The sequence below is a fragment of the Penicillium daleae genome (assembly GCF_028827525.1).
Source record: "Penicillium daleae strain IBT 16125 chromosome Unknown utg000008l_segment0_segment0, whole genome shotgun sequence".
Taxonomy (NCBI): Eukaryota; Fungi; Ascomycota; class Eurotiomycetes; order Eurotiales; family Aspergillaceae; genus Penicillium; species Penicillium daleae.
Window position 1 is genome coordinate 3,658,433 of NW_026623156.1, and position 23,238 is coordinate 3,681,670.

Consider the following 23,238-nt stretch of genomic DNA (forward strand, 5'->3'; position numbering starts at 1 on the left):
TACCCCAGAATTGGCGCAATTGGAAAGTCCCAGATGTTTGCCCAAGTGAAGATTTTTGTATAGTTTGCAGAGACACAATGGCTAATGAGCTTATAAAGAGCTGTCAGCGCCTTCTTGGTGCTTTTTCATTTATTTTTGCTCTGGAGTATCCAGAACAAAAGTCGTTGGCCTATAAACATCTCGGGGTAATGGCTCCCGACGCGTCCTGTGAGATTCGATGCCTGTGCTCTTGCCTTCGAACATCGGCATCCACTTTCCCCGCAGGCCTTGAACCTCTACAAATCTGTCACAGTACGAGAGGCGCAATTGTCGCCTTGGAACCCTGCAGCGATCAGCATCGGCAGACCCCCGACACCAATCCGGATTTCTCTCCGCGGGTCGTAGCCTTGACTCTCAGGCTTATGTAACCTCAGGGCTCATTGCTGCGCCACCGAGCCACCGGGAGCTAAGCCCTAGCTGTGGCTGGGACTTCAGTTTCGTGAGTCAACACAAATCGGTCGGTGCAATGAACAGCGCTCGACCCTGGTAGCGAATATTCGACAATCGGCACGAAATTCATATCAGGATCATCGTCTTCTCATGCGCATTGTGTATACTGGCGCCAGGGTTTTCAATTCTCTCGGCAGTCTCAGTAAATCAGCGATCACAGCTGAGGCGTTCAACACAACCTCGTTTGAGGGCAAGTTTCCAGGCAGTTGTCTATACGCCTCGCAAAGAGTCAGCACAGGTACACAGAGCCTCTTGAGTCATTGAATCGGTGTCCGCATTGGTGTAGCCAACACATCGTATCACTGTCGAAACCCGAAGCATATAAGGCTGACCACCAGACAGGATACTCTCGAGTGAACAATCACATTTCTCATCAATATTCAAACTTTGCCAAGATTAGCCCCCAATATTCTACATTTTCCACATCTGCAAAGCAACTTACCGCCAAAATGGAGGAGTCAAGCAAGCCTCTCCGATATGTTGATGTGGGTTGATATCCTCCGTTTTCCAAAAGTCTTGGCGCATAGCCGTTGAGCCGTCCAAAGCTAATCTATACCCTTGTCCAGATCGGTATCAACCTGAGCGACCCCGTGTTCCGTGGTCATTATCATGGCAAGCAAGCCCATGATGATGATTTGGATGATGTCATTCAGCGTGCAAAGGATGTCGGCTGTGCCAAGTTCATGGTGACCGGCTCAGATCTGATCGAATCTGAAGCAGCAGTGCAAATAGCCAGGGACTACCGTAAGTAGCTTGTGTCTGGAATCATGTGAAAGAGTTTCTGGCGGCTAACCTGAATGTTCATAGCTGGCTTTTGCTATGCAACCGTTGGTGTACACCCTTGCCAGGCAAAGCACTTCGACAAGTACCCAGGTGGCCCATCAAAGATGATCGATGATCTCCGCAAACTAGCACTCGAGTCCAAGGAAGCAGGTTTCACTGTCGCCTTTGGTGAGATTGGCCTCGACTATGACCGATTGTTCCTCAGCCAGAAGGAACCTCAGCTCAAGTACTTCGAGGCCCAATTAGACCTCGCCATCGAGATTGGACTGCCATTGTTCCTCCACTCCCGAGCTGCTAGCGAAGACTTTGAGAGGTTGCTGTCATCAAGACTCGATAGACTTCCAAAGCGCGGTCTGGTGCACAGTTTCACTGGAACAATGGAGGAGATGCAGCGGCTCGTGGCGCTCGGTCTGGACATCGGCATCAACGGCTGCAGCATGAAGACGGAAGAGAACCTAGAAGTTGTGAAGGCTATTCCATTAGAAAGGTTACAGATCGAGACCGATGGACCTTGGGTACGTACCTCGATCATCTTGTTCAGTCGATGGGATCTCCACTAATAGCAGTTTCCAGTGTGAGATCCGCCCCTCGCATGCATCGGCCAAGCACTTGGGTGGTGCTCCGGATCTTCCCAAATCTGTGAAGAAGGAGAAGTGGCAGAAGGGCTTCATGGTCAAGGGACGTAATGAGCCCGTGGCTATTGCCCGCGTGGCGCACGTCATCGCGTCAGTCAAGGAAATCTCCGTGGAGGAAGTGTGTGAAGCGTAAGATTCTTCGTCGAGAATTTCTGCGTGGTGAGTGTAAGCTAACTGTTTTTCCAGGGCTTGGAACAATTCTATCAGGATGTTCGGACTCGGAGAGAAATGCCAGTAGCCTCGAAATTGCGTTCCAGTGTCTGGCTGTGCACATCGACATGAACGGACACTGCCGGCCTTGGAGAGACGCGCACCAAGTTTTGACCAGAATCCGGGACTTCTATCCTTCTACTTCAGCTCTTTCTTCAATGAGATAGCCATCTATTTCAACGGCCAGCTGATCGGAGGTTCATCGCTTTCTGATAGGTAAATCAGCTCCTCATTCGTCATCGTCAATCCAGAGACCTCTCGATAAGGCACTTCTTGACCCTTGGTCAATGCAATATCGCATATAAGATTAGGATGTCTTTCTATAATTAAGGCCTCGGTTCCGACATATTGTCGTCGTGAGCGCGTTGAGCAGAGCCAACTGGTGAGGGAGAGACCAGGTACGGGGGTGTATATATTATCCGGAAGCCCTAATCAAGCACATCGATATGGCTTCATTCATCGAGCTGTGCTTGAAGCTGTACGGAGCTATACATATTTACATTTTTTTATTCTACTTTCTATATCAGTATTACTATTTACTTGTTGGTCTTTGTCGTCGTCGACGCGTCTTGGGGCACGTCACGGTCACGATGTTCTATCACCTGGGTTTCCGTGTCTTTATTGTGTTTACTTTCTCGAGGGTCTGTCTACACCTCATTCACCTTCCACATCTCTTACCTTTACCACATTCACCTTCCAACCCTACCTTCCCATCCATCTTCTCAGCATTCAATTAAGCCTCGTGCATCTACTGCCGATTACCTTGCATGACCCTACCATCTACGACCTATCCCATCCAGGAGCCTGAAGCCCTGTCATCGCTGCTGATCTCCGAAGCACAGGTGTCTACCTCTGGTGCCTGCGGGTTCCTGGCTCCACTTGGCCGCCTTTACGAAGCCACGATCATGGAAGGGCCAAAGGAAAATCATCAGGCCCAGCGTGTGACCAACATGGCACAGGACAAGATGCCCGAAACCCTGCTCATGGTCGAGGAACGTTCCCTTGGTAAGTGATGTTGACCTTCCAACCCAGTCCAAAGCCTCCATCACACATCCTACCATGGTGACTGACCATGTATCAGAGCATATGGGAGCAGAGGACGAGCGAGAAGGTAGACTCCCTCTGCAGCGGCTTGCAATCCCAGATCAATTCGCGCAAGTGGTAGCTGGCATCTACCGCTCTAGTTATCCAGACGTCATGCACTTGAGCGTCTTCAAAGTCATTGGTATTAAGACCATTGTGTAAGTCTATTCGGGTCAAGTTTAATGATCTCTCACTTACAGTCTCTCAGTCGATTTGTTGACGAAGATTACCCCCCGCCTATGAAACAGTTCTTCCTGTGGTGTTCGCAGCCTTCACATTCCCGTGGTGCCCAACAAGGAAGGGTCTACCAAAACCTCTGATCAGACTGTCAATGTGGTGATGAACGTTTTGATGGAGAAAAAGAATCACCCAGTCATCGTTCATTGTAACCAGGGTAAGGTAGGTTTCCATTTCAGATCGTCTGTTCTGTCAGTTCCATATCTAACATTGCTCACTAGCACCGTACGGGTACCATGATCGCTTGTTTCCGAAAAGTTCAAGCGTGGGACCACCAGTCTATCGTCAACGAATACCGCAGCTTGGCCGGGAAAAAGGCTCGAGCCCTAGACGAAGAATTCATTCAAACCTACACTCCCCCACGAGACATCCTCGCAACCGCTAAGCGTTTGGGCGTTGCTTCGTGGGTCGCCGTCCCATACCCTGTGACAAGCAATACCGCCGACGAGCACCCCGCTCTGTCTCGCGAATGATCATGGATCTTCTTTTCAAGAGTCTATTTGAGAGCCGCATGTTTACCATGGCCTCTACGAAGTTTGGGGGTTCCTAGGTTGGCTTTCAGAGCATTGACACCTGGGTTGGCTTTCAGGAGTTTAAGCGATGCTTTTCCTGCAGCATTTTCTTTCTTGTCATGTGTGTTGATATCCTCTTGTTATTATCGACGACTCGCATGTTCGGCATACGGTGGAAGGTTGTACTTTTAGATTGACTCTCCTGTTCCGTTAGCATTCAATGCATGGTTACAGTGTCAAGCAGCTTTAGTATTGGAATATGATAAACTGTAAATTGATTCTTGTAGGCATAATTTATTAGCGAGTAGCCTGGGTATTGGTACAGCATTATCTTCGCAAGCTAAAATAGTGCACAAAGTCTAACCCAAGTCCATGTCCTCAAAGTTTTCGTCCGTAGCAAACCCTTCATCCATAAAAGTTCTATCTGACATGAGAATATCATCATCGTCCCAGGTAAAAGGCGTGTACTCGGACACCTGGGACAAATTTTCAATGGATGTCTGAGTCGTTTGGGTTATTTCAGTTGTTTGGGTAAATTCATGAGAGTCTCCAAAGGTGAGCATGCTGCTGCCATCGGAGAGAAGCTCATCCAATACTTGTGCATGGATCAAGTTTGGAGGCAGGCTGGGATCACTGTCGAGCTGTAGGATCTCACCGTCGGGATCAATTTCTTGCTCGGGAGATTCCGGCAGCATAATCTCGTCATCTGACTGGGCGAACGGCTTTCTTGGCAGGCCGTTCAGGTCAAAGAATGATGTGAATCTTTTGCAGGCCTTGGTTTTGGAGAGTCCATACTGGGCAAACCCCCACAGTGATGACTCTATTCTCGACTTCAGGCCCATTGTGGGCAAATTTTCATGCGTATTTCCATCCACGGTTTCAGGTATTAGGGGCTTCCGCGGGTTGTTTGCCTCCTCTAGTATATGAGACAGCTTGCTCTGAATGACAGGATTGTTGCTGTTTTCCAGCATCGATATGAGTGACCTGCTGATTGTCGAAAGCGATGCAGCCCTTTGTTTCATTGCCTAGGAACACATTAGCATCCACTCTTCTATCCATTTTTACTGACACTCACTTCTTGATATTCTGGATGGAAAACTGCGGGTGCAAGCAGAGACAAATTTTGGAGTTTGTTTCTGCCAACCACCTTGATGTGATGGTTTCTGATAACGCCGGGAAGGATCAATTTCTGTAAACCGAAGTCCAATAGACCCAGAAACAGTATTGAAAGCTGTTCAACGGTATTTCTTTCGCTTGTCTGTCTTGCAGTAACAAGATCACTGCTCTCATTCGTGTCAACGGGCTGGTCAAACGGGATGAGCAAGTCATCCATGGTGGACAGAGCAAATGTCGCTACTGCAATTTTTCCGATCGAGTGAGTATATTGCATCGAGCAAGGTGCATGTTGAAGATCGGTCAATTTTCCATTTTTGCGATTCAATGTCTCCACGATCTGTGCCTCCAGTTGTTGCACGGAGTTACGGCTTGAATATTGCAGATATATGTCGAGAGATGCCAGGCGCGCTGTTGGGACATCAGAAGGGGCATGGGCTTCTGGAAGATTTTTCAGGGTCTCAGGAAGCCTTTTGGTACTGGCAGAGGCAGGTGGTCGGTGTCTCCGGCAAAGACCAAATGCAAGGCGATGGGATTCAGAAGCAATAGACTCCTCAGGTTTAGGGCGACTTTTGAGAATGATGTCAAATCCCAGATCAGCCCAAACCTACAGCCAATTGGTGTAAGCCAAAGACATCAGTCTAGATAAAGTATGAGAGCCTGACTATACCTTTGACTTGCAGAGTTCTTCTTCCAGACTTGTAGCGAATGCGGGCCCAGCGGCTTCGTATGCAGGATCAACACTGAACACAAGGCGCAGCTCAAGTTCCGGGGCCTCTGTGATCCACAATGACTGGAGATCCTTCCAGTGGCGGAGAATTCTGGTTGAACTTGAAATTGATCCAGTTGTGGCTTGGGTGAAACTTGCCGTTGCGCTGAATCGAAGCTGTAAAGATGAATTTGTGGCTTGGAACAGGCCGTGCCCTAAGTCCATTGGCCGGGTCATATTGACGAAGGGTTCACATCGGATCTAGCGACCTCCACAGACTTCAAGGAGCTGGTCACTCAATTGGAGACACAAGAAGGATCGATGGCCAGACTGAGGGCTCAGAGAATATGCAGAATTGAGGAATTGTGCTCACGTTCTGGTACGGCCTGGGGCACCAATAGAGCACATGATGCGGTTGGCACGTGATGCAGTGAATTACAGCATGCATGTCATACATTTCTAAAGCATTCTCGGAAACTTGTAGCATCTATTGATGCAAATCAAGGAGGTAGATCGCTTCTATCACTATATTCAGATCGAAATATGCAACAGTCTAAACGCTTAAACTCATGGAATTATGAATCCACCTTGTCTTGGCGCCAGATTTATCTAGCGCAAGGGCTTTTTCATTGCCTGGCCCATCGTTGCCATAAAACATCTCCAAGGGTAGTTCGAACCGCCAATGTATCTCCTCAAAGGAACTCTGCACTATTCCCTGCTCTCGAAACTCTACTTGATGATATCATGCAGCGTAATTCGCCTCCACAGCACGAGCCGTTGGAAATCGTCGCGTGGAGCGGCGATCAACAAAGAGCTCTTATCGATAAGCATCACGTGCACCCCCGTATGCTGGCCTCAAGAGCATTCCGATTCATTCATCTTGATCTTCAAGGTCAACGATGCCTGGAGATGAAGGAGAAAATGACCGCCTGACTGGCCAGAGGGTCCAGCATGAGTATGAATCTCAGTCTCTACTATCGTCCCCCACAGAAGAAGAGGACGATCTCATAGTCCATTCCGCCTCCCCCGGTTCGTCCCCAGCGCCCGCAAGCAGCACCCACGCAGATGCGCAGCGCCAATCCTCCATATTATACCCAACTCCAGATGGTCAGCGCCGAACACCCCGCACAACGAACCGAGTCCATTTTGACCTAGAGGAGGATGAGGAGGAAGACGATCGCTACTCCAATGGGCATGCCCGTAGCCCCGACAGCGATGCGCCATGGCTGGATGACGAAGACTACGAGCTTGGCGAGCAGGGCAGATCGGGGGTACGAAACACAGGGCAGACAGTTCCCCTTCTCACCAACATTGAGGCTCCGAGTGTGACACTAGCAACTTCGGATGACTTCTTCCCTGAGGAACACCTGGAGAGCGCGCGGCCGAGGAGTGGCATGAGGATGGCGTTTATGAATATGGCAAACAGCATTATCGGGGCAGGGATCATTGGACAGCCCTACGCACTTCGCCAAGCGGGCATGACTATGGGTATATTGCTATTGACAGCATTGACTTTGACGGTGGACTGGACGATTCGTCTGATCGTCGTCAACTCCAAAATGAGTGGCGCGGACTCCTTTCAAGCTACTATGCAATATTGCTTTGGAAGAAGCGGCTTGATAGCAATCTCCATCGCTCAATGGGCATTCGCGTTTGGCGGTATGGTTGCATTTTGCATCATTGTCGGCGATACGATTCCACATGTCCTGGGCGCCCTGTTCCCGTCCCTTCGGGAAATGTCCTTTCTATGGCTGCTTACTGATCGCCGGGCTGTCATTGTGCTCTTCGTTCTTGGTGTCTCCTACCCTCTCTCACTATACAGGGATATCGCTAAGGTCAGATTGTTTCCTCTTCTTGTACAAATTTCCGGGGCTGACATGTTCATAGTTGGCGAAAGCATCTGCATTGGCCTTGGTCAGCATGATAGTCATCGTGGTCACGGTCATCACACAGGGCTTCCGTGTCCCAGCAGACTCGCGTGGGGAAATTAAAAGCCACCTTATCATCAATTCGGGGTTCTTCCAAGCTGTGGGCGTGATATCTTTTGGTATGCTATTTGATCTCAAGCACTTGTATTATGCTAATACTGAACTATCTACAGCATTCGTCTGCCGTACGTTGCCCGATTTTCTTCAACATATATCAAGCACTAACCCTATGGCCAGATCATAACAGCCTTTTGATCTATGGGTCATTGAAGAAACCAACACTCGACCGCTTTGCAGCAGTGACCCATTACTCAACAGGAGTATCTCTAGTCATGTGTCTAGCCATGGGCATCGCGGGATTCCTCTCTTTTGGCTCAAAGACACAAGGGAACGTGCTCAACAATTTCCCGTCGGATAATATTTTGGTCAATATTGCCCGATTGTAAGCAACCCTACCCTCCTCTACTCAACCAAGATTTCGAAGGCTGACATTGGCCAGTTGCTTTGGCTTGAACATGCTGACTACCCTTCCCTTGGAGGCCTTTGTCTGTCGCTCTGTGATGACAACTTATTACTTCCCAGACGAACCTTACAACCCCCATCGGCACCTGATCTTTACCACAGCTCTGGTCCTTACATCAATGGGGTTGTCATTGATTACGTGTGATCTCGGCAGTGTTTTTGAGCTGATTGGAGCAACCAGTGCGGCGGCACTTGCATACATCTTTCCTCCTCTCTGCTACATCAAACTTAGCACCGCTTCGCGGCGGGAAAAGATACCAGCTTATGCGTGTGTTGGGTTTGGGCTCGTAGTCATGGGCGTCAGTGTCGTCCAGGCGGTTGCAAAGATCATTCGAAGTAGGTTCCCTGCGTCTTGTGTTGAAGTTTTTGCGTGATCACCAGCGTAAACTAACTTTGTCCTCCAGATGATGGCGAAGGTCGTTCGTGCAGTGCTTCTTAGTGCTAGCTTTCCCGAAATCCTCTTATCTTTACTTATAGAATTTAGCTCCTTTCCCGCTGGTTGCATCACCTTGTACATACATTGCCATGGTACAAAGAGAGCCTATATTACCAGATAACACTTCATTGAGGGTCTTTACTTGCCAAACATCGCTGTCGCTATCGCACTGTCTAACGCTGGATAATAAACTCTCTTAGGGTTCAAAATGGTTTCTATCCTCCCGGCATTTTACGACAATACGAGACGTTTACGCATCTTGTGTCAGGAAGCCCAAATTAAATACGAACCCTTCATTGCCCAGCAATCGTTTTCAAAGGGCTGGAGCCTTCCTCGCAGGCTTGTCGTCCCTCCTGCAGTTTTGGTGGCCCCAAACGCGGCTTGTTTTTGTTTATTTTCTTCATCTTCCCACCTTCTCCTTCTCGACTTCCTCGCCATTTCCCTCTTCCATCTTTGTCCATCATCATCGCTTCAAATTTCTCCTAAAAACAGATTCACGTACTTCTCACTGGGCCTCTCACAGCGTGCTCCTGTCTGGATTGCCATTCGTGGTGTCCAGGCTCTAAGGAGCCTCAACTTGCTCCGTGGGTGGCGTCTATTTCGACCTTCTACGAACATAGCCTTTCAAATCCTCCAGCCGAATCACTCGGCATCCATCTCCCATCATCTCTGATCACAGCTCTCCCGCTCCGCTCGTCATTCCCTTTGTTCCCAGACCTTGTTTCTCTTTACTCGATCACCGCACTCTGCAAAGCTCGCCTTCACCATGGCTCTCAATCCTAGGGAAATGGAGGAAGCTGAGACCGCCCGCCTCAATGCGATGCAAATGGTGAGCACATCCAGAGATCTGATATTACCAGTCTTCCTCGGGTGTCATGGACTTCCTAAAGCCTGACTTGATGGACTTGATAGGCCGATCTGGGCACTGCTCGTCGTGAACGCATTTCCACCGAAGGTAACACCCGACAGCGTGTCCGTGCCGCGTTGGACGACCTCGAGCGCAATCGAGCCGTCAACATCGTCGGTTCTCCCGAGCAGTTGCAGGCTGAGGCAAGTCAGATCATGTTGAAAGCGTGGGACGGTATGTATACGATCTAGCTCCTTGTTCTCCACGGAACATTCACTGAAGGGACATTCTAGACTTTCTAAAAAGAGCTTCAGAGGACACAGGCCAGATAGAGCAGCTCGATGATCTCATGCATGGCCAGACCCACCGTGCTCAACTCACTGCAACACTGCATAGCAAGCAGGCTCCCCACCAGCCTGTGGTCAGGCATGCAAGATCTGTCAGTCACCAAACAAATCACCCCTACCAGAGGCCATCCCCCCGCTATGGTGGTGGCACAATGGGTACTAGAACACGCTCTCAGGTTTCAGCCACTAGGTAAGCCCTTAACCTCTCCTTCGAATCCGAGCATTACTGACCAGATACAAGAAACTCCACCCATGTTGGGGTATACGACTTTCCTTCGAACATGCCAACCAGACTAGATCCTGCGCTGGATATCAATAATCCAGATGATCCAAGCTCCCGTCCAGCACGCGGCCGGTCTGCACATCGTACTCAAGGTAATAGAGGCGGCCACGCCTCTTTCAGGGCTAGACCGCAGGAATTTAAACCAAGAAGCGACGAGCTGGAGTGAGTGAACCCCGATTGAAACCAACAATTTCTATTGCATTTATAGACTGACCTATAACCTATCCAGCGAGAGGTATTCCAAACAGCTGCCCAACCCGGCCGACTTCATGGCCTCAATTCGGCGGTCATCTTCAGTCCTGGGAACCCTGCCTCAAAAGCGTGCCCCAGCTACAAAGCCTGCCCCAGCTACGAAGCCTGCTGCGACTACAAAGCCTGCCGGGAAGTCTTCACTTGGCGATTCAAAGTTTGCCACTCCTGCGTATTCGACTCCAGCTGCGAGTTCCGCGAAAGCTCCACGAACTCCAACCCGGGCTCGTCGTACTGTGTTTAGGGAGAAGACCGCTGGCTTTAGTACTCGTGCGAAGGCGGCTCGTCCAAAGCCAATTGATGAGCCAGATTCAAGTGATGAGCAACAGGAGGAGAAAACGAGCGAGGCTCCAGCTGCAGTTCTCTTGGATATTGACCTAGATGCTGAAGAGCGTGGCGAGGCTCAAGTCCAACAGTTGTTGCACAGCCCTGGCGTTGCAGATCTGACGGGGATCACTTTCCCCAAGGGGGGAAATATTATGCCTCTGAGTACCGAGTCTGCTGTTTCGAGCGCGTTCAAGGCTTGGCTCGAGACCCCTGAGTTCCGCGGTTCGAATTTCCCTGATCTTGATCTTCTGATTTCTCATTGAACTAACAAAAACAGAACACATGACGAAGGAAATGACGCGTGTCCTACTTGTCTACCGCTATCTCGAGGGCCATGCAGATAACCGCGGCCAACCCAAGTCTCAGCATCCAGCATCCGACTTCGAACAGACCCATGCAGAGCTAAGCTCCACTACTCAGGCTGAGCTTCAAGCCGTTTCGAGACAAGCTGTTGATGATTGGTTCAAGGGCACTCCGATGCATTTGCTGACCACAGCACATGCTCCGCCAACAGCAACACCCACATCCGGACAACGTCATGACCAAGTGCCGCCCCTGTCTACTCCCAGTACTACAGTTTCCACTCCTACCCCTAGCCAGGGTCAGGAGTCTGCTTTGCCAAAGGCAGTTCCAAGCACGAAAAGTTCCGAGCCGAAGGAAAAGCAGGAAATTTCACTCCCGAAGATTGAGACCACATCTCCGGGGTCTGAGACGGTTCAGGTTAGCGAAATTGGTAGCTTTGATAACTACCGCACTCCCCCGCGAAGTGCCTCGGTCACTGACTCTTCTGATGAGAAGAAACAACGCCAGATTGATGCGTCACTGCTGTCCCCAAAGAGAAAAGATGTTTCTTCTGACGTACCGACTATGGAATTCGAATCGCTACAGGTTTCTGAACGTCGATCCATTCAGAATACTCCCAAGGAGCCTCCATCGCTCATTGATTTTGATGAAGACCTGACCCCAACCAAGGGAACGACCATCAAGACCACCGCCAAACAACCAATACTTGGTTCGATGGAGAGTTCGATGTTTGCAAGTCCTGTGGATATGGCGCAGCATCAAATCGGTAAGATGAAGGTAATCGCCCCTCCCTTATCCCCATCGCGTTCGCGAATACTCTTGATCCTACGATTGTTCCACACATGTCCATTATCAATTAAGACAATATACTTTGAATGATCTGACTGACGAGATAAAGGCCGGTCCCCTCTCTGAAGAGAATACGATCCTAGGCATCTTCAAGGGCCCTGTGAATGCTCCAGCTTCTCATAAGGTTGTCCAAAGCGAAATATCAAGCCCAGCCGTCTCCGAGCTACAGCGATCTACTTTGGTTCAAAGCAGCTCAAATGTTCTGAAAGATGGTCCTACAAAGGGAGCATCGGCAGCAGCAGGACCCAAGTCACTGCAGCAAGCCCCCACTGAGATGAAGTCTCGGGCTCTGTCTGGAGGTATGGAGGCGAGCAGGTGGGCGTTTTCTGATGAAGGGCCTTCGAAAAAAGCGACTACATCAAAGGTAACAAACCCCGTTTTCCCGTATTCCCGTTTGAAACAAAATCTAACCAACTCATAGCCGCAGACACAGCCACAACAGCGGACTCGAACGGGCTTTTTCTCTTCACGTCAACCCACCACGCAGCCCACCACGCAGCCCACCACACAGCCTACCGCACAGCCTACCAGCACGGAGAATCCGACGGGTTCCAAAGTCACATTTGTGGGCCCACGCCCCTACATTCCAGCGCGCAAATGATCTGAGGAATCATTAGCAATCAGTACGAGTTTATTGTTTGATTAATAATCGATTAATGTTGCTTGCTTATCCCAGATGATGACGAGGATGTAGGATTTTGTTTTAGAATGCTGAACTGAAGGTTACAGCACAGTGTTAGTTTCGTGACTTTCTATCAATATTGAGTGTGGTGTCTAGACAAATCGAATCTGTCTGAGAATCTCTTACTACGTAGTTGTAGTCTAGTGCCTATGGTCATGGCTGAGCCCCTCTGTATCTGCTTTTTCTTCTCTTTCAGACTCAGGTTCCGATACGACGCTTTATCATTCAGCTGTACCTGGGAATGGTTGGACCCAAGATAATGTTGCATGAATATATTGGAAGGCACTGAAACCGACGAGACTTGAGATATCATTCTGCGGAACAAGTCCTAAGATATAGTTTGTAAAAGAAAATGGGCAAGAAACCTGGGAGAGGCATTTACTCTGCCTCGTGTATACTCATAATGCAAGAGGCCATTAGCTTGGAATTCGGCGAGCATAATGAAGTGTGACAATACTAGTCTTGACTCACACAAAGGCGCAGACCAGCGTGGTTGCACCCATAAAGGGAAGCGGATCTTTTATGACCATCGCTATACTTCTAACATCAAATTTGGAGTATCGTTTTAGCGATGAGTCAATTAATTTCCTGTATAGTATTATTAGGTTATGTGTGATTTTTTACTAAAATCTTGCATCGGGCGTGGATATCGAGTGGTCAATCGGTTCGTCATTTACCCAAATGGGAAGCAACTCTATAAACATTCTCAGGGTCCTCATGAAGGCAGAGTTACGACTTTGAATCAAGAAATGGGATAATAACTCAGCTGGGAGAGTGCACGACTGAAGAACAACTCCAGTCTCTGCTATCGTGAAGTCGCCAGTTCGATCCTGGCTTGTCCCATTTTCTTTTCTTGACTGTCTATTTTTTTTGGTACCCGTAGAACTAACCAATCAGTGGCTCTATTCTCTTTAAGTAGGTATCGAGGTCGTTTAACTATTTTACTTTCTAAAACCTTGAATCCTAGATCCTTTAAAAGAGTGAATGACTCTGACCTAACGATATCTACGTACCAGGGATTTACATAGAACAAGTCCGCCCTCGCGCGTCATTCATGGCTTACGTCCACGTACCCTTAGCAGCCAGAAGGGTCAACAATAGTACTAAATCATTATCGACTAGACGTACGGAGTAGTTATGGTATTCTTATCGGTTAAGGGTAGGTAGCAAAGCCAAAAGTTAGAAGAGGGGGCCTAGACCCCGAAAATATGGGCCCAAAAATTTCGCTCCACCAAAAAGAGATGGGACAAGCCAGGATCGAACTGGCGACTTCACGATAGTAGAGACTGGAGTTGTTCTTCAGTCGTGCACTCTCCCAGCTGAGTTATTATCCCATTTCTTGCTTTTTCTGCCAAATTTTAAAATTATGAGATCAACATGAGGCTCGCATATTGTGTCGTAGCAACTGGACATTCTGGTCACCCAAGTAGAATCATTCATCTACCACATGAGGCTGTATTTCTTACCGTTCAATGTATCAAACTGTATTGATGCTTAGATGGGTGAAAGTTTCGTTGTTTTTAGCACTGAGCTTGTTCCGACTGTGGAAATATATTTAGCGCGATGGCCGGGGTGCCTCTGCCTATGGAGGCTAGGGAACACCATACATCGGGCACGAAAGTCTTACTGGCAAATAGTATCCAATGATCATCACGGTATGTACGACTACCAGCACAATTGTACCTGTAACTCTATTGACGGAGGCCCAGAGCCATGCGAACATGCAGATCGTAGATCATCTTGTAACGGGCATCACTGAGGAACCACCTAACGCGCGAACCTTCACTCAAGCCAGAAAAAAACAATCAAAATCAGCGCTGCCATTCCAAATATATTTCATTATCGCTCGTTTTATCCTATCTTTGGATTTTTGCCCTTTATTTCATGATCATATTCACAACGTGACGTGGCGTGTGGAAAACCCCAGGTGCATCATTACAGAAGGGTCCTCATGTCATCCATGTTACGAATGCCAGCCAGGTTACCCGCCTTGACACGCTTCAGAGTCAAGGCCGCAATCAGGGCGGCACCAACACCGGAACCGTCCTCGGCAGCCAGGATGGACACCTTGTCCTTCTCGTTGGGAGCCCAGTCCAGGATCTCACGCAGGGCCAGAGCACCGCGAGCCTTGAAGTGCGGGTACTTGGTGAAGACGGAGCCGTCGGCACCAACGTGGCAGGACTCGATGTTCTTCTTCGTGCAGATGGCGGCGACACCGCAGGCGGACAGACGAGCGGCACGAGTGCCGATCAGCTCGGCCAGGCGGCGAATCATCTCCAGCTCGGCCTGGGTGGGGCGAATGTTGAGCTGGCGCTCGAACAGCTCGACGGTCTCGGACAAGTTCTCGTAGGGGTCCTCCTCGATGGCGGCGAGGAAAGACGCATCCAGTAGGTAGGGCTTGCGCAGCTTGGAAACATCTTGGCCGTTGAAGATGAGACCGGGTTTGTTATCAATAATGTCCAGCAGGGCAAGACGGAAGATCTCGCCCAGGTACAGACCAGCGGTCATCTTCTCGAAGGCCTGCTGACCGGGACGAGGTGAGTCGCGGTCGATGATCTCGTCGTACTTGGTGAGTGGGAGGACGACGCGCTCGTTGTCAAAGGCACCGTACTCGCAGTTGATGGCGATGGGGGTCTCGGGGGGCAGGTTCATGTGCGCGATCTTGGGCACGGAGCCTGCATTCTCCATGTAGGCGGCGTTCACACCGGTGCCGAAGATGCAGCCAACCTTCATCTCCGAGTCGGTGTAGGAGGAGGCAATGAGGGTACCGGTAGTGTCGTTAATCAGGGCAGCAACTTTAATGGGTAGACCCTAGAATTGCGCATAACAATTAGATTGCAACTTCTTTACAATAATGGCAGTTCGAGCGATTCCAAAATCGACTCGATCGTCACTTACTCGCTTCTTGAGGATGGTCTCGAGAGGAGGAACAACGTCCTGACCCTCGACACCATCAATATCGAAACCCTTGGTCCAGCGCTGCAGAATACCGTGGTCAATGTATTCTTGGGTGGCAGGGTAGGAGAAAGTGAAACCCAGAGGCATCTTGGACAGGTTCTCATTCTCGTGGTGGAACTCGATGAATTGCTGCAGACAATCCGCAATGTACTCCCAGAGCTCCTCGGCGGTACCCGTCTTCAGCTCCTCGGGCATCCTATATTTAGACTGAGTGATATCGAAGGCACCCTTCTCTTCGGTCAGAGTGATCTCGCAAACACGCAGGTTGGTGCCGCCCATATCGAGGGCCAGGAAGGTACCCTGCTCCTCGCCGTCGGGGAAGCCCATGACCCAGGTGACATTCATCGGCTAATGGGGGATCCGTTAGTGGTGCATGTTCGTAGAGATTATAGGGAATCATGGATTCTCACAATGTTGCCGCCCTCGACGGTCAGTCCTGTTGTTTGGGAGCTGTTAGTGCCGGGTTGTTGTGGTATGACCGGATTCTTCCAGTAAGGCGGCGACGTACCCTTCTCGAGCTCCTTCACAAAGTGAGCCACAATCTGCTTGAGCCTTGCGCGGTCCACAGTGAACTGATCCTCGAAATCCTTGATCGGCTGCAGCAGATTCTGCGGCAACTCGTGCCTCGAGCCTGGGGGAGGAGATAGATCCGATTAGCATGGGGGATTCGAGCTGATCGAAGCTAAATGAAGCTTACCCTTGCGGGATGGAGGCTGCTTAGGACCAATTCCGACCATGATGAATTTGTAGAGATGCGTGTGTACAGATGAGGAAGTGAGAAGAAAGAAAGGAAGGGAGGAGGAAGGAGGGGAGGAATGACGATATGAACGTGGGGCAGGGGATCGCCTGGCTGGATTTGGCTGCGGTGGACAAACGACAAACCCCAAAAGTCAATTAAATCCCTTTTTTGGGGCCTGTCCTTGTCAGTTCTCCCGGACACTTTCTTTCCTTTTAAGAAAGAGTTTGTTTTTGCCTTTTTTTGGTTTTTTTTTTCGGGTTTTTTTTTTCTTTTCTTTTTTTCGACGTGCCCTAGTTCGACCAGCTAATTTGTTTTTTGGGTCTATTTGGTTTGCCTTTTGCTTGTTTGTGGAGGGGTCCCTGACGTAGCCAGTATAGTACTAAGTACATCACCGCGGCGACCTCGGAAGTCGAGGATCGAGATTCCCAACAGTACGAAGCTAGTAATCCAGACAGCTGCTAGCTACCTATTGCAAGCCAACGCAGTCATCAAGGTGAACTCAGAACTCAGAAATACTGTACTGAAACTACTGGACTGACAGGGGCCAGAGCGCTCTGCGCTTGGCGTGAAGCGGTGAGGTAAGCTTCGTTGGATTGATCGTGTGTCTCATCATACATGCTGGTCCTGGTCAACAGAATATTCCCATGATCTATCTCTCCTGTGTACTACTCCTCCTGCTCGATGATCTGATGATCTCCATTATCCCGTCTAACCAAGTCGGGATTGCTCCCACGGCCTAACGCGATTTGCGCGCCAAGTGCGGGAACACATGGTCCAGTCCTTCTGGTGACGGTTCTTCTTGGGAGTCCACTTGGACGGTCGCAGCAGGTTCACTTGGCTCGCCCAGTTTCGCCCGCACGCGCTGCTGATATGAGTCCGTCAGACCTAGTGTGCGTTCAATATCCTGCGCAAGCCGGTCAACCTCCTGTCGGAGCCGCTCATCCCGAGATGGCAGCGGCTCATTCTCGGCTTCGCGCGCCTTAGGGTCTGGGTTAGTCTCTTCCCAGATAGCCTCAAGCTCCTCTTCCCATTCCATAGCCTTTGCAAACTTGCGCACTCCCGCATCGCAATCTCCCAGGATGAGCACATCGTCCGGGCGCGACCCCAATGTCCCGACACGTTGCATGTTGATGAGCACTCGCGGGATACCCGGTCTGCAGAACCCAGGCAGACTGGCAAATGGTTGTACTGAGAGACTGGTGCCCATCACGATACACAGATCGGCCTGTTCCGGTAAGCCGCGGCTCTCGAAGAAGCTCGCGGGTAGAGCCTCTCCAAAGAAGACAATGTCGGGCTTGACGAGACCATTGCACTGTGGTACCAGGCAGTGCGGTACCTCGCCCGCCTGGACCTTCTTTTGCATTTCCTCGTCAGGATACGGCGTCTTGCACTCAATGCAGCGCTGTGTCGCAAAGCTGCCATGGGCCTCGACAATCATGTCCCCGGGTAACCCAGCCTGGCGCTCAAGACAGTCGATATTCTGAGTGAAGTGCTTCAGTAGTAGACCCTTGTCGTAGAGCAACTTGATGAAGGAATGGGCAATCGTGGGGCGATACCGCCCAGGGTACAGCTCATGCGCCAGCGCGTAGAACGGCTTGGGATTGTCTCGGAAGAAACCAATGTCGAATACATCTTCTGGCTCTTCCAAGTCGAGGAATGCCAGATTGGCATAGAGTCCGGTATCTGGTGACCGGAAATCTGGGATGCCTGCTGCAGTACTGATACCCGCTCCAACCTGTGCCTCGGAGTCAGCAATTTCATGCTTGGGATGTATGACCGGAGACTGTTGAACAAACCATGACAACGATACGCTTCACCTCGCGCTCTTTGATATATTTGGCCACCGCCTCTATATTGCGCGCCTCCAGCACCGAGGGGCGGGTGGACTCATCCACCATGCTCGACTCTTCGTTGCCCATTGCACGAGAGCGCCGGGGGCGATTTTGATGACGGGGTCTGCGTCGGCGTCCAATATTGACAACACACACCTGATCTCCTCTGTGACAAGGACAAAGTGTAAATGTTCAGATGCGATGAGAAGCTGATCACTGAATTCAGAGTATGAGAGTAGGAGTGATCATTGGGGGAAAAATGACGTTGAGTTGGAATCAGCACTGCGCCGGGCAATTTAAAGGCAGACCAAAACAATCCAGCTGACCAACAAAATGAAACTGTCGCAGTCTAGTCTAAAAAAGAACGGGAAATAATTCTTTGGAGATGGAACAAATCTCCTATCCAAATGCGCCTGTCTTTAAGAAGCTCTTTCAAGCCCTCCGAAAAAAAAGCCCCGAGCTTCACCGCCCCCACTGGGTCTTTGCCTCTCCAACTGGCGTAGTTGGCATCAACAAATGAATCCTCTCCAACGCCTCCTGGTCGCGACAACGTAAAGGCCCACTTGATTCCAGGATGGCGGTCTCACAGCCGCCAGTCCAGGCGAACGGCCATACTTTGTCACCTTCACTATCAACATCTCCGGAGCAATTGAGCCCCGCAATTGACTCCCCGCGAACCGATGTCTTCAACGCCAGCTCCGTGGCGGAGATCAAAGCCGCGCTATCCCGCCTACACAGCCAAGAAGCCTCCGTGACAGCCCGATTAGATGCTCTAGTCACTTCGCAAAAGGATTTGTCTCGGGAATTGGGCCGACTGGATTTGATGCGCGCCCACATCGGCACCCAAACGAGCACAACCCGATCGATCAGCCATGGTATGCTCTCCGAAGCCGCAGGCACCGCCGAGCGCATCTCCAGCGCGGTGCGAAAACTGGATCTGGAACAGGCGAGAGTCAAGGCTACACTGGAGGTTGTGGAGCAAGTCGCTGAGCTCAAGGCGTGCGCATTGGGCGTGGCAGGGTCAATGGGTGCTACCCAGGACTGGGAGACGGCTGCTAGCTATCTACACCGGGCAGCGCAGGTTCCTCCAGCCGTTGTCAACGGCCCATTTGCTGCGGAGATGGTTCCTACCGCGGAGGTGCCTGACCCACCAAGCGTTACTCTGGATAACGCGGCGGAATCGCTGTGTGGATTATTCCTTCGCGAATTCGACAAGGCTGTAAAGGAGAGTGACGGGGCGAAGATTACGCGCTTCTTCAAGCTGTTCCCGCTCATCGGCCGCTCTGAGGTTGGTCTGGATGTGTATGGTCGCTATGTCTGCCAGGGTGTGGCGGCGCGAGCTCGCAGCAATCTCAATGCGGATTATGGGTCCCAGGCTAAAGATGGCTTCTTCTATGCCAATGCTTTGACGAAGCTTTTTGAACATATAGCTCAGATTATTGATGGGCATGGCGGACTGGTGGAACGTCACTATGGCCCTCGGAAGATGGGTCGAGTTATTGAGCGACTGCAGGTGGAAGCGGACGTGCAGGGTGGCATCATCCTTGATACCTGGAGTGATGAACGACATGTGGATCGCAAACTGATGGATATCAAGTCTTATGCATTTACGTTCTTGGTACAGAGCTTCCTCCCGGCACAGAGGACAGGTCATCCGCCGGCCGCAGGTGCGATTGCACCGACTGAGGACGAGGGTGTGGATATGAAGGAGATTGACGGTATTTTGAACGAGATGGCTATCATGCTTGGCCGATGGTCTCTCTACTGTCGATTCTTGGCGGATACATGCAATGTGAGTGTAAGATTTGTGTTCGTATGTACACAACACTGACAGCTTTTCAGGCCCCGGGTGACGATCAAGACGAGACAGACGATAATCAAAGATTCGTACTACCTGCATTCCTGCAAGAGTCTTCTCTAGCACGCAAGGTCAACGACAAGCTCGTTTCCCCATTCAACGCCATGACAACCTTCTTCTTCCGCCGTTCTGTAGAAAAGGCCTTCCAACTTGACGAGTCACCCTCTGGTCTGACATTGAACCTCCAACGCCCGCTCAAGGCAGATCCACCGCACATCACCTCGGCCGTCGACGACATCATGTATATCGTCAACAAAGTACTACAACAGTCTCTCGCAACCTCCCAAGAGGCCGTCGTAACCAACGTGGTTCCAACGCTCTCCCGCGTCCTGGGCTCCGACTTTATCGGCATGACACAGCGCAAGATGCGCGACGAGTGCTACCCACGCGCACCCGTCCAGGGCGCCCAACCACCCGAGCAGACCATCATTGCCTTCCTCGTCCAAATCAACAACCTCGATCTCGGCGTCGACTATATCCGACGAATCGTCCAAAATACCACCGGCTCCAAACAGCCTCTCCCAACTACCGACGGCACACCCGATCAATCAGCACTGGTAACGGATCATCTACGCTCCCTCTTCCCAGCACCATCCTCCGCTCTGCGCGTCGCCCAAACCCTGCATTCCCTAGCAACCTCCTTCGAGGCCAAGGTCGCCGACCTCCTCTCAGACGGCATCCAAGTCGTCTTCAACAACGTGATTAAACACCGTCTCCGCCCCCTCCTCGCAGACGCCTTCCGCGACATCGAGTACCATCCCTCCGACACCTCAGAACCCGTACCCCACGACGATTACGACGCCGCAGACAGCAGCAAGGAACTCGTCCGCCCACGCTTCGCTGCCGGCTGGACCGAGCTCCTCCTCCCACTAGCGCGGATCCTCACCGCACCCGCCTTCGACCGCCTCCTCACCGTGACGGTTGCCTACTTTGCGCGCCTCCTCGAGAAGCGTCTCTGGTCGTACCAAGGTCGTATCAATGCATTAGGCGCTACGCGTCTCGAGCGCGATGTCGCGGGTATTGTGAATGCAGCCGCGGACGTGGGGTATGGTGCTGGTGCGGGTGCACCGGGACGGTATCGGCACCGGGAGGCGTTTGCGAGATGTGTGCAGATGACGCTTGTGATGGGGATGGATGAGGATGAGTGGGATGAGGTTTTGCGGGGTGGAGAGGCTGGGGAGGTTGTTGAGAAGTTGAGTCGGGAGGAGAGGGTGAGGGTTAGGGGGATGGTGAGGAGGGGGTGATTTTGACGATGGTTGTACTTGGAGTATTGTTGCATTTGCAGTGCATTATAAATATAAGTCTACGATCTCTGGAGCCGCTCTGCTCGAGGACCCTGTGTCTGGCTGTACTTTGTATAGAATCTTGTGACTTGCACCAGAAACTAGGTCTAATTCAAGTTTACTCTGAAAGATCATTCTAGAGGCCTAAATAGGTTTGGAATTCCCTCTCAGCTTATCTTGGAAAGATTGGTTAAAACGAGCATTCCGAAGTTCAGTCGGGATGAGATGTTATACAGTCACTGACGAAGAATACAGACAGTGGAGAACGAGCTACATATCGCAATTAGGCCTGCGCCAGGAGAGAACAAAGAAGTCAAGGCGACGGACAATCTTGACCGAGAAGTGGCGTAATTAGGCCTCTAAGGTTCGTCGTGCATGTAACGATATCCTTCATTCATCTGTTCATAGTACGTGATACTCAAGGAGGGATACAGTTGGCACCCCTAGTGACAGTAGAGGACGAAATGGTATTTATCATAAGGGCATTACTTTATATTAGAAAACCATGGTTAACTCCCCCCACTTTTATCTCTCTAGCCTCTTTAACCAATCTCGCTCCTTTGCGTCAAACATCCTCCGATCCCCTGTTCAGTCGCGGAGAGAACCCTCTTCTGGGAGGTTATCTTTCCTCTTTCTTCTTACCTACTTCCTCCCTGTTGGATTGATTTCGTCCCTCACTATCTATTTCTAGACTTACCCTTCTTTTAATATGAGACTAACATCCCCCTTTTCAATATCTACATTCTTTTCTAGACGTCTATTTCTTTCCCTACTTCTTATGATGTAACAACTTCTCTTAATCTTTTTGGACCACTTATAAACAAGATGGCACGCAACCAAGTGAAATGAAGAGTTTATAGCTACCTCAATTGAGAGTGTGTCTTGAAAAGTTACCTGATGAGCGTGGTATAGCTGCACGTGTTAAGACTTGACTTCATTCTGAATTTGAGGCAGATAGCACTGGGGCCAAGACTCTTTCGAAAGCCCTAAGCAACGACCTAACAATTCAACCCAACAAAATTCCCCATGGAAGAAATTCGGATCATCCCTATGTCCAATGCTAAGAGGGATAACTATTCAGGAAAAATTCATGTCATAGATCATTCATAGCACGTAAAGAGCTGGTTGGTGTTTTGAAAGCGCTCTTCGCGTCCTGTCAAATTTGTTCGACACAGGGATATGGCGTAACTCAGGTGTAATTAGTAAAACCCCCTTTAGCATGGGTGTGATATTCAGGCACTAAACATCTGGATTCTTGGAAGTCTGGGACTTGGGGTCGCAGAGATCAGTCTATAAGACCTATCAGTTACGTAGTATTTACTTGATAGAATATTAGAGCCACATTTGAGGGGATGTATCGTGGGTCTGAATAGTATAGGCTAGGACAATATAGATTGAACCGGGCTGCGAGTACAGTAGTGCATTATCTTGCTCCTGGACTATGATAATGGTACTGTATATCGCAGATATAGCACACTGGATGCCTTAGTATATTTGAGGAAAATAGTTCAGAATACATTTAGAAAGACCTTTTAAACAAGTGAAAGCGAGTGTATATCTAGCCAGCCTCTTCTCCCTATCTTCAAAACTCAGATCCTTAGAATGCAAGACACTGTACAAAGTAGAAAGTCCCCCTTTGACGGACTCGAAAGGCCCCCACTTAGTCCGGCAGATCTGGGGATATTCGGATTTCGGAAGAAATGGAGTCAGATTAACAAAGGCACCACTAGCGAAGTCCTAGAAGGGAGTCTAATGCACGGTTAAAATAGCGGGTGATCCCATGAGAAAAGGTGGATATAAGATGATTAGACTAAGAACTGGGAGTGGGAACAGGGGAAGGGTAAAATGACGTCCGGAGGCAGGTTGACGACGATATGGCTGTCAGTAGTCCTGGGAGTCAGATAGTTAAAGAGGGAGATTGAATTTACGAGGTCCTACTCTAGGAATAATTCATACAGTTCATGCACTTTGTTTATACGGAAGCATTTACTTTTTTATTGGGGAATAGAAAGTCTTCGGTAGAA

At 50.1% G+C, this 23,238-nt stretch overlaps 8 protein-coding genes across 8 annotated transcripts; 5 read left to right on the plus strand and 3 right to left on the minus strand.

Moving 5' to 3' along the window:
- Window positions 1–938: 938 nt before the first annotated feature.
- On the plus strand, window positions 939–2,145 carry N7458_009860 (3'-5'-exodeoxyribonuclease; the record flags this gene model as incomplete). Its single annotated transcript, XM_056913242.1, has 5 exons — window positions 939–974; window positions 1,056–1,233; window positions 1,297–1,787; window positions 1,846–2,036; window positions 2,094–2,145. 5 exons carry the CDS (start codon window positions 939–941, stop codon window positions 2,143–2,145), a joined length of 948 nt encoding a protein of 315 aa, XP_056762091.1.
- Window positions 2,146–2,884: 739 nt separating this feature from the next.
- yphA (tyrosine phosphatase family protein) lies at window positions 2,885–3,910 on the plus strand (the record flags this gene model as incomplete). Its single annotated transcript, XM_056913243.1, has 4 exons — window positions 2,885–3,122; window positions 3,199–3,358; window positions 3,470–3,599; window positions 3,659–3,910. The coding sequence occupies 4 exons, from the start codon at window positions 2,885–2,887 to the stop codon at window positions 3,908–3,910; spliced, it is 780 nt and encodes a 259-aa protein (XP_056762092.1).
- A 398-nt stretch (window positions 3,911–4,308) lies between these two features.
- Window positions 4,309–5,996, minus strand: N7458_009862 (uncharacterized protein; the record flags this gene model as incomplete). The annotated part of the gene is made up of 3 exons (XM_056913244.1): window positions 4,309–4,974; window positions 5,025–5,669; window positions 5,733–5,996. The coding sequence occupies 3 exons, from the start codon at window positions 5,994–5,996 to the stop codon at window positions 4,309–4,311; spliced, it is 1,575 nt and encodes a 524-aa protein (XP_056762093.1).
- Window positions 5,997–6,670: 674 nt separating this feature from the next.
- N7458_009863 (putative amino acid transporter) lies at window positions 6,671–8,660 on the plus strand (the record flags this gene model as incomplete). The annotated part of the gene is made up of 6 exons (XM_056913245.1): window positions 6,671–7,606; window positions 7,659–7,818; window positions 7,873–7,884; window positions 7,937–8,141; window positions 8,199–8,557; window positions 8,626–8,660. 6 exons carry the CDS (start codon window positions 6,671–6,673, stop codon window positions 8,658–8,660), a joined length of 1,707 nt encoding a protein of 568 aa, XP_056762094.1.
- A 763-nt stretch (window positions 8,661–9,423) lies between these two features.
- Window positions 9,424–12,463, plus strand: N7458_009864 (uncharacterized protein; the record flags this gene model as incomplete). Its single annotated transcript, XM_056913246.1, has 8 exons — window positions 9,424–9,486; window positions 9,570–9,738; window positions 9,798–10,041; window positions 10,093–10,296; window positions 10,364–10,932; window positions 10,988–11,790; window positions 11,912–12,226; window positions 12,284–12,463. 8 exons carry the CDS (start codon window positions 9,424–9,426, stop codon window positions 12,461–12,463), a joined length of 2,547 nt encoding a protein of 848 aa, XP_056762095.1.
- A 2,016-nt stretch (window positions 12,464–14,479) lies between these two features.
- On the minus strand, window positions 14,480–16,239 carry N7458_009865 (putative hexokinase Kxk; the record flags this gene model as incomplete). The annotated part of the gene is made up of 5 exons (XM_056913247.1): window positions 14,480–15,355; window positions 15,443–15,850; window positions 15,913–15,938; window positions 16,011–16,133; window positions 16,200–16,239. The coding sequence occupies 5 exons, from the start codon at window positions 16,237–16,239 to the stop codon at window positions 14,480–14,482; spliced, it is 1,473 nt and encodes a 490-aa protein (XP_056762096.1).
- A 738-nt stretch (window positions 16,240–16,977) lies between these two features.
- On the minus strand, window positions 16,978–18,160 carry N7458_009866 (SIR2 family NAD-dependent protein deacylase; the record flags this gene model as incomplete). Its single annotated transcript, XM_056913248.1, has 2 exons — window positions 16,978–17,976; window positions 18,038–18,160. 2 exons carry the CDS (start codon window positions 18,158–18,160, stop codon window positions 16,978–16,980), a joined length of 1,122 nt encoding a protein of 373 aa, XP_056762097.1.
- A 487-nt stretch (window positions 18,161–18,647) lies between these two features.
- N7458_009867 (Golgi transport complex subunit COG4) lies at window positions 18,648–21,175 on the plus strand (the record flags this gene model as incomplete). Its single annotated transcript, XM_056913249.1, has 2 exons — window positions 18,648–19,865; window positions 19,916–21,175. 2 exons carry the CDS (start codon window positions 18,648–18,650, stop codon window positions 21,173–21,175), a joined length of 2,478 nt encoding a protein of 825 aa, XP_056762098.1.
- Window positions 21,176–23,238: the final 2,063 nt, after the last annotated feature.